At 38.5% G+C, this 9,839-nt stretch overlaps 1 protein-coding gene across 9 annotated transcripts in view; it reads right to left on the bottom strand.

The window, feature by feature from the left end:
- The window catches only part of Slc25a14 (solute carrier family 25 member 14), a 115,712-nt gene that overhangs the window by 24,430 nt on the left and 81,443 nt on the right, over positions 1-9,839 (bottom strand). For 2 of the 9 annotated variants that reach the window (XM_010607985.2, XM_033760355.1), the window contains exons 1-4: positions 9,362-9,432; positions 8,985-9,230; positions 3,705-3,798; positions 2,106-2,253 (exon numbers count right to left, since the gene is read on the bottom strand). In XM_010607985.2, the coding sequence (XP_010606287.1) occupies positions 2,106-2,253; positions 3,705-3,798; positions 8,985-9,059 (317 nt within the window). In that variant the 5' untranslated portion in view covers positions 9,060-9,230; positions 9,362-9,432. Of the gene's footprint in view, positions 1-2,105; positions 2,254-3,704; positions 3,799-8,567; positions 8,684-8,984; positions 9,231-9,361; positions 9,516-9,739; positions 9,808-9,839 lie in introns of those variants that run through there. The other 7 variants (XM_033760356.1, XM_010607994.2, XM_010607986.2 and 4 more) reach the window with 7 other exon arrangements.

The raw sequence follows: 9,839 nt of genomic DNA, 5'->3' as shown, positions 1-9,839 counted from the left end.
CAGACAGGGTCACTATGTGGCCCAGGCTGGCCCTGACCTCTCTATGTAGTCTAGGCTGGCCTCAAATGCACAGTGATCCTCCTGCCTCAGCCTCCTAAGTGCTGGGATTGCAGGGGTGTGACATCATACTCAGCCAAAATGCTTTTTGTGTGTGTGTGTGTGTGTGTGTGGTAGTACAGAGGATTGAACCCAGGGCCTTGCACATGAAGGCAAGCACTCTACCACTGAGCTACACCCCCAGCTGGGCTAATTTCTTGAAAAATCACAAGCTAGCAAAACATAAGATAAAATAGATCATCTGAATAAACCTCATAACCATTGCAATGGACTGAATGTTTATAACTTCTGTCCACAAAAATCACACATTGAAATCCTAGCCCCAGAGTGAGAGAAGCAGGGACTATGAGATATAATTAGTTTGCCAGATTAGTGTCCTTACAGAAAGAACCCCAGAGTTCTCACTCTTTCCCCATGTGAGGGTATAAGAAGTTAGCAGTGTGCAGCCCTGAAAAATGAAGTAGCCAGAACCCAACCCAGTATGGCACTTTGTTATAGTGGCTCAAAGTGAGACATTTAAAAATTCAAATTCATAATTTCAAAGTTCCTTAAAAAGAAATCGTCAGGCCCAGAAAACTTTACTGGAGAGTTCTATTTTTATTTGTTTTTTGGTTTTGTTACTGGGAATCAAACTCAGGCCCTTACACTTGCGAAGAAGGCAGCAGAACCACTAAGCCAAATCCCTGGCCCCTCTATTAAACATTTTAAAAACGGCAATCTTGCACAATATCTTCCAGAATATAAAAAGTAATGCTGCTCAACTAATTTTGGCTAATATTACCCTAATAACAAAACCAAACAAAAATAGTAGAAAAAAAGTAAAGCTTCAAGAGGCCAGGCATAGTGGCAAACACCTGTAGTCCATGCACTCTGGGAGGCTGAGGCAGGAGGATCACAAGTTCAAGATCAGCCTGGCAGGAACCTGTCTCAAAATAAAAAAATTAAAAAGGACTAAGGATGTTTGCAAAGGCTCTGGGCTCATTCACCACAAAAAGTACTACAAAAAAGGGAAAAAACTAAGATGTTAAAATCTTTAAGAAAATAATGGAAATATTAGCAATTTGAATCCAGCAATATACAAAAAGAATTACATGCTATTATCCACATCTCAGATTTTTTATCACAGATTTTTTAAACAATCAACCTCTAGTCCTAACAGCTGCAGATATATCTTTATTCTTAACAACAAGAAGGTACTACAGCCAAGATCTCAACCTATTTAAGTTCAGCTCATACACTGGAAACATTCTCACTCATCCCTCCTTTGAGATCCCTGCAAATTGCAGAACTATACGAGATATAAATAGAAAGAAAGCAACAGCTTAACTGATTATGGGTGAAAAATGATGACTAAATATGCATATTTCCTACTTTATTGCTTGCTATAAGAAAAAAAAATCTCTTGTGATTATCCATGCTAATGAAGAACAAAATAAAACAGATGATCCATGAATCACTTCCTTCAGGATGATGACTTGATTTTATTCTCCAAGAAAATTATCTTTTAAATAAATCTAACACAGATTAATGATAAAAAGTATTAAATATGAGAAAAGGAAAAAATGGAAACAAAGTCTTTGTAAATAGGGAGGGGTGGAGGAGTCGAAGGGAGGTCAGGGGAATGGGGAAAAATAAGAGCCAAGATATGTCATGTAAAGGTACAAGTTCCCAATGATAAATATAAATGTACTGTATACCTAAAATGTACCAATAAAAAAATTTAAGGAAAAAAGATAAAAAATTATTTCCATCCTCTGAGCAATAAACTGGTAGCTTAAGATTTAAGATGGCCTAGGAAACTGGCAGAAGATAAACGAGGAGAAAGCCTTAGCTGCAATGATACATCCATTTCAATATCTATCGTTTATGGCCATATAAACACAAAATCTAAAGCTTGTAATCAAGCAAAATAAAACTGGCCCATCAACACAGAATTATATATTGAAATGGTGATTATGAAAGACACAAACTGCCATATGGTTGAATTACATGCTACCCTCTTTAAGAAGCATTTCTGTTCATGATATAAGGAAAGAATCCAGTCTTACCCTGAGTACAGAGCCAACACACCTTCTTCTTTATAGATTCGGAACAAGGCATGGAACATTCCTCTGTATTTTATCTCTTTGAAACGAACATCAATGCTTTGGCCTTGTACTTGAAGTCGTGTTTTGGTAAGGTCCACAGGGAAAGTTCCTATAAAGGAACATACTGACTTCTAAGTATTTCCAAAGAGTCATGATCTCTACTAGAATACCACCACCAGAGGACAAGAGTTGTATGTTATAAAGTAAAATGCAATATATTGTACCTAGGCAGCACACTTTGGCCCATCCCATACTTGACAATGTGATATATAAAGTGCTTTAAGATGATTCTAATACATTATAAATGTAAAATAAATGTTTTAATTTCACCCATAACATTCAATATGGCATTTCATCAGTCTCTTACTCACATCCCTCAACTCTTCCCACCTCTCCCTTAAAATGTCCCCAAATTTTCACAAACAGGAAATCATAGGCTTGTTGCACCACACGTTCTTATATAGTACTAAAACATTTGTAGGGGGTTTTAATCTGAGTATAAGAAACAAACAGCTCTGTAATATTATAAAAGATAATGGCAATAGCCTATTTGGTTCTACTAATCCCGATTTCCTAGATAATTCAATTTTTTGATTTTTTGCTTTTTGTGGTTTTTTGTTTTTGTTTTTTTTTGGGGGGGGGTACAGGGATCAAACTTGGGACTTGGCACTTGCAAGGCAGGTGGCAAAACCACTGAACTAAATCCCTGGCCTGATAATTCAGTTTTAATAGTCAAAAAAATGCTTGGAGAATAAAATTTCCTTAACCAAACCTCTTTTTCTTATGTCAATACACAGAAGTAGTCATTATACTGACAAAATATATTCCAAGGAATATATCAAAGTTTAAATTAACAAAGTGATTACATAGTTCTGGTCACCTGTGACCTAGATATAAGAATAACAGAGGATACACCAATAAAGTAAATTAAGTTTGGTAGAGTGCAGTCACTTATGAATAGTTCAGGAAAGAGAAAATCTGGAAGAGGAAAAAATTGTATTCTAAAATATTTCAAAATTAAAATCAAACAGAAGAATCTTATTCAATTTTGTTAGTTTTCTTCTAAAACAAGACAGAGGTTTACAAAAGACGATTAGATACTTAAAGAGTTATAAACAATTGCATTTTAAAAAGCCCATTAGGGGCCAGGGATTTAGCTCAGTGGTTCCGGCACCTGCCTCGCAAGCACAAGGACACAAGTTCGATCCCCGGTACCAAAAAAATAAAAAATAAAAAAGCCCATTAGTACAAGAATACAGTAGAAACCCGTCAGATCCAACTTTCTATATTTTCACATACATTACTTAAGCCTAGCAAATTAACAAATCACCAAACTAGCAAAAAAGCTTACAATGTTTTACCAACAGTTTTCTTAACTTCATTTGCTGTACCACTGAAAGTACTTTCTCAGAAATATTATTTGAAAGTTTTGAGATAGTAATTTTTTAAACAAAAGGGGAAAACCTCATTATTTTTCTCTAGTTTTCACCAAAAAAACCCACTGCATTATACAGCATCTATATCATAAAATGTGGACTTGTCATTTTTTCACATTCTTACCAAACTCAGCAACAATAGAGGCAAGGCCGCCATATACAAAGGGTTTCCAATTCAGACCAGACATCTCATGGCTTACAGTAGAACTTTTCTGGTGCTAAAAATAAATGCAAGTCAGAACAAGGCACAAAAGTGAGAAGCATTTGTTAGCATTTGAGCATATAATGAGCATATAATTTAGATCAATAAACTTTACAAACAAAACAGATGCAGAGGAAAAATTCCACAAATGGAATGACGCTAAATGAGATCCTGTTTTAATGTGCTGGGTGATCATGAATCTGTCTGTTCTTTACTAACATTCCATAGGGGTATGTGTGTGATTGATTCAAAGATCAATTCATGCCTTTCACTCTCTCTAGTTTCTTCAATGTTTTACTCATCCCTACCCAAAGAGACCACTCTATCCAGCACACTCAACATAGAATACAACTAGGCAATTCCAGGGGAAGGAAGCCAGAATTCAAATTATATAGGCTGAGGCATCTCATAAAAGCAGTTCATGGCATGCAGTTCGCTTGATTCAGGTGCAAACACAAGCTCACATCACTACCCCCTCATGTTCTTAGCCCTCTCATCTCTCCACTAAATTTTAGGGTTGGATTTCATCCAAGAGCTGCCTCTAGCTACATACAACTATGTGCTGACTAGGCCCAGGCTGAGCGAACTATCTCTTATACATTCTGGCTCCCAGACAAATGACAGCAATGTGAATGATACCTCTTCTCTCTGATATTTAACATTCATCCATCTAGTGGAGCTTCTTTCCTTCCTCCTTGCCTTTTAAAAACACATACAAACAAATAGCTCTTTTATCATTTTTTCTGCTCTCAGTTTACTTTTCCCCGTCCCCATGCCACCCCCATTAAGCTTTCCATCTTCAATCTTTTTAGCTGTCTTCCCTTTTTCTGTCATTCCCAGCCCTTCCCTCTTGGATTTGATTTGTCCTCAATTCTGGCCTCCAGATGAATAATTTTCAAATATTAGCAGATTTTAGCAAATTGGACCACAATCATGTAGAATGTGTATTAAAACACAAACTGCTAGCCTCTCTACTAGAGTATCTGACTGGTAGTGTGTCTGGTCCTGAGAATTTTCAAGTTCCCAAATAATGCTGATATTTGTACATTTAAGAATTAAAGCTCTAAACTGGGCACACCTGTAATTCCAGCACTTGGGAAGCTGAGGCAGGAGGATCGCTGTGAGTTCGAGACGAGCCTGGACTACAGAGTGAGTTCCAGAGCAGATTGAACTACATAGTGAGACCCTGTCTCAAAAAACCAAAACAAACAAACAACAAAAAAAAAACTAATGCTCTAGCCATCACATGCTAAATCCTGGCCCACCTGAAAGTACTATCTTCTCTTGGAATGGGCTCTCAGATGTCCTTTCAACATCCCTTTTTCATAGTGTCACAGTATAAATACTTCTAAATTTCAGGAGCAACTTCAAGTGGTTTGTGATCAGGAAGCAAAACTCTGAAGTCAGATTACCTAAATTCAAATCTTCCTGTATCACTTGCTAGTTCTGTTACTTTGGGCAAGTTATTCTATCTCCCTATGCCTCCATTTTCTGGACGATAAGAATAAAAAAAACTACATTATATGGTAGTTGTAAAATTAAATAATATACACATAATATGCCTAGAAATGTGTGACACTTAGCTCAATAATTATTATCAATACATTTCTCAAATTTACATTTCGACAGTACTTGCTGACTACCTCCCCACTGTCAATCTAAGGTTAGCATATTTGAGTCACAATTTCTTTTTGGAAGGAACAAGGTTTGGTTTTGTTACTACATGAGAAATTCTCTGTAACTAAGCAAAAAATAATTTTCTAGAGAGAATATCAAACAGGCAGGTGGCTGTTTTAGTTACAGGCCACAAAAATAATTTTGAAAACTTCCTTTCAAGAATATTACATACAGGGCTGGGGTTTAGTTCAGTGGTGCCACTGCCTACCTCAAAAGAATAAGGTGCTGAATTCAATCCCCAGTACCAAAACAACAACAACAACAACAAACACTACATACAGAATGTGGAAAAAAGACCCCTTTTGAAATCAAGCTGTTTAAAGAAATTCTAAAAGCAAAGCAGGATTGGATAATATAAATATCAGCTACAGCCTAAAATACGTCTTAAATACTAAATACTACCTCATCAATATTCTTAGCTATGCCTACGTTTTAAGATTATAATAGTAAAACATGACACCCATGGTGGGAGAGTAGGGATAGGAAAGCAGGACCATGGCACATCCCCTGAATTTATGGGGAAAAAAATCACTCTCTATTTATAAATGTAAATATCTCTTGAAATAATCTTAAATGTTGCAGACAGCTCCTATGCTTTTGCCCAGAACTTTCTTTTACTTCTTTCAGCTCTCATTACAGAGAAAGCATCTATCAGACTTTACTACCTGCTATCTAGCTTTTCAATAAGGAAGATGTGCTCAGAGTTCAGGGAGCAATAATGAATCATGAAAAGCAGGGTGCAGAGCCATAGTAGGGAGCAGAAAGATTAGTCACTTAGGCCAGTTAGAACAAAGGTTCCTTAATGAAATTTACATAATTCCAAGGTGATATGAAAAAAATGTAGGCATCAGAACCTTTTTCAGCTAAATGCATTTGAAGTACTACTTATTTTTAGATCATATTATTCTTACGCCTGGAGCATTAAAAAACACATTTCTTGCGCCAGGGATTTAGCTCAGTGGTTCCGCTGTCTCCCTCCCAAGCGCAAGGACCCAAGTTTGATCTCCAATACCAAAACAAACAAACATACAAAAAACCCCACATTTTTTGTATGAAATAACAGTGGTTAGTATTTGATTTTGTTTACTGTCATACTTGGCAAAATACATTTGACTATATTTCTGGCCCCCAAAATCCAAGTCTGGAAACTACTGTCCAAATCTAACACTGCCCCTACTGGCATTTTACACTTGAACCTCTTTTACTCCAGCTTTAGAAAAGAATACTGTATTATGAACAAATCTTGTATAATTTTTCATCAGGTCTCACTTTTAACAGTCCTTCCTCATACTAGGCCAAAAGTCTGTCTTCTTTAATTTTCACCCAGTCTTTGGAGGCACTAGAATAAATGTATTCTTTTTCTCTAGAGGACTCCTTTAAATATTTAAAGAAAACTATCATGTATATCAGGCTAAATATTCTTGTTTATTTTCTTCATTGTATATATTTTAGTTCAAATACTACAGCTGAAAATTGAAGTTGCTTTCTAGGGGGCTGTATCACACTTCTGAATCATTAAATTGAGCTGCTACCTCTAAGTCTTTTTAATAAGGCTCTATACACACATGCATATTATGTCACATCCATGCAATATTTTTTGAACTTTAACTTATAAAACTCAGGCATAAAAAAATAAAGATTTGGATGAGGTTTATCATCTAGTTGCACCAGGTTATTTTCCCTCTTAACCAAGTAAGATCCCTGCAGATAGACACTATAACTCACAATGTTTTTATAACCCTGAGCTGGGGATTTAGCTCAGTGCCACTGCACCTGCCTTGCAAGGAAAGGGTCATGAGTTTGATCCCCATACCCCCCAAAAATATATATATATATATATATTTATTTATAACCCTAAGAATAATAGCTTATACAGATTTGAGTGCACATCCACAAAATAGCTGGTTTTCCTGTGTGATCTCCTTTACCTACATATTCAACCTGTATATAAAAGATTTCAGGGGAAACCAGAAAAGTAACTTTGTGGACCTGGCCAATGCTAAACACACTGTACACAACACTGCCCTGATCCCCAGATAGGCTCTACCTATAAATTCTCTTCTCTTGCTTTGGTTCAGAGAATTACTTGTGTCAAATACCCCAATGTCTCTTAAAATGATTGACTTGAGGGGGGAGGGAGCTAATCCCAGATATGGATAAAAAGAGAGATCATATGTAAGTTAAAATAGAAATATAGCACTGTAAAATATTTTATTGTATAAAGAATCCAATAAAAATCATCTTCAAGGGAAAGCCTTGGGTACTAGAAACAAGGAAAAAAATCTTCAAAATACAAACATGTATTCTGAAGGTCTAAAGAAATTTTGATAATCTAACAGTAAAAATGTCCCACAATACAAATTAAATAGCACTACACTACTCCAAAGACCTAGCAAGGAAACTATGGGGGCCTTGTTTACTCCTCTAAGAAAAAGGAGGTATTAGAGTCTCCGATTCAGAAGGTAGAGAGCCAACAAATATTTACTGAAGGCATACTAAATGTTCACACCTGCAATAATCATGATGTTTTAAAAAACACAGAAATATGTTCTAACACCAAGACAATATTTGCCATCCAACCTAGCTTCCCTAGATAAGGAGATGGAGTTGTATAAAACATGGTACTTGCCTTTTAAGAGCTTATAACATGGCAGAAGAAAGCAAAGTACTGAATATTGTTAGAGAAAAATTAAATGCTACACTATGTATTATAACGTAGGAGAGCAAGGAGAGCACAAGAAGGGAAACAATCAGCATGAGCATGAATAATTTGAAAAAGCTTATGGAGGTGAGAGAATTTAAACTGGGACTTGATAGAGGGCAGGATGACTCTGAACAGGTGCAAGCAAGGGAGGACGTAGAGGAGGTGACAGGATGAACAGAGACTCAAATATGGGAATAAACAGAGTGCAGAGGTAAGCATCAATATGGTTTGTGCTGAGAAGTAAATGAAGAAACCAACTTGAATGGAGAATTAACTTGTTGGCTAACACCAGTATTACAAGGAGTAGGTTATATCGAAAGGGTTGAAACCAAGGTGTATCGGGGGGTTATATAATTTTTATAGAGACGTGACTTCAAGAAATCCACCATATTTAATTATCTTACTATGGATGCAGCACACACAATGGATGACAAACAGTTGAGGCAGGAAGACTGGCTTAGGATGGTGGAGAGTAAAGCAGGTAAGGATTCTTGTTGGCATTGAGGTTAGGGGTAAATTTCTGAAATGGAGACAAAATGATAAGTACATCATTAAGTAATGGGGTATGGAACGAAGATGAGAGAAGTGTTCACGACTCTAAGCATCTCTAGCCTGACAGAAAACTATAAATGTCCCTTCTGCTACCTTGACTGAAACGATTTTATGTTGATAATAGCTGTCATCCCAATCAAGCAAGTGAACTGCATTTTAATAGATGCCATCATCAGCTTTGTGACATCAGGAGTGGCAGGGGGAGAAACTGAAGGGGGGCATCTTTCAACAGCATCCCTCACACTAATACAATGGAGGTGTTTGCTTACTCCGCTTACAATCACGGCCGCCGCTGCAAACTTCACCCTTAGAAAAATTAGGATTATTCCAGGAAAGATACCCATTCACCCTCTGGGTAGCAGGATCTTGCCAGTTCCTCAGCTGTCAGAGCGAGTTCTCGGGGAGAAGGGAGGCGCCTGAAGGAGGCGTCCTCCCGGGGGGTCGAGGAAGCAGGGCTCAATCCAAGAAGTAAAACCACCGACGCCAGAAGAGTGAAAGACAGTGAAAGGACTCGGCTGAGGGGAGAGAGAGACCAAAGGACCGTTAAGCCCCTCCCAGGGCCGGGAACCAGGCCAACCAGGCCGGGTGCCGCGAGGCGCGGCCCAGCCCCGCTCCCCAGCCTAGAAGTCCAGGAGCTCCCTCTCACCTGTTCGGGCTCTTCTGACGACTGGGAAGCCAAGGCTCCTACAGTCGGAAACGCCACCGCAACCGCAACCCGGAAGCATTGATACCAGCGGAAGTAACCAAGGCATCGCCTCGGCAACGGTGGCGCAGAAGAGCTAGCTCCGCCCCCTCCAAGACTGAAAAAAGAAGGCGCGAAATAAGTGGCAGCTTCTTGGGTCAAAAGGTGGTTCTTGGTGGCTTCAGGAGCCGGGAAAGATAAGGACGCAAAGGCTCACAGAGGGCGAACTGACTTTAGGGAAGTATAGGGGAAGGGAGCTAAGGGGTGAGAATTGGACAGCATCTGCAGTTTCTCTACTCGCCAGCGGGGGCAGAGGTGTTGCTTTGTCACCGCGTTACCCACCTAGCACGTACAAGACTAGGAGAGGCAAAGCGAGAAGCGCCAGGCGAGTCACAGGGCACCAGAGGAAGGGAGAGCAGAGGGGTGGAGGAAGGCGCCAGGG

Source organism: Fukomys damarensis, unplaced genomic scaffold, assembly GCF_012274545.1.
Source record: "Fukomys damarensis isolate Sample0158 unplaced genomic scaffold, DMR_v1.0_HiC HiC_scaffold_39, whole genome shotgun sequence".
Lineage (NCBI taxonomy): Eukaryota > Metazoa > Chordata > Mammalia > Rodentia > Bathyergidae > Fukomys > Fukomys damarensis.
This window is presented reverse-complemented; position numbering and strand designations above follow the sequence as displayed.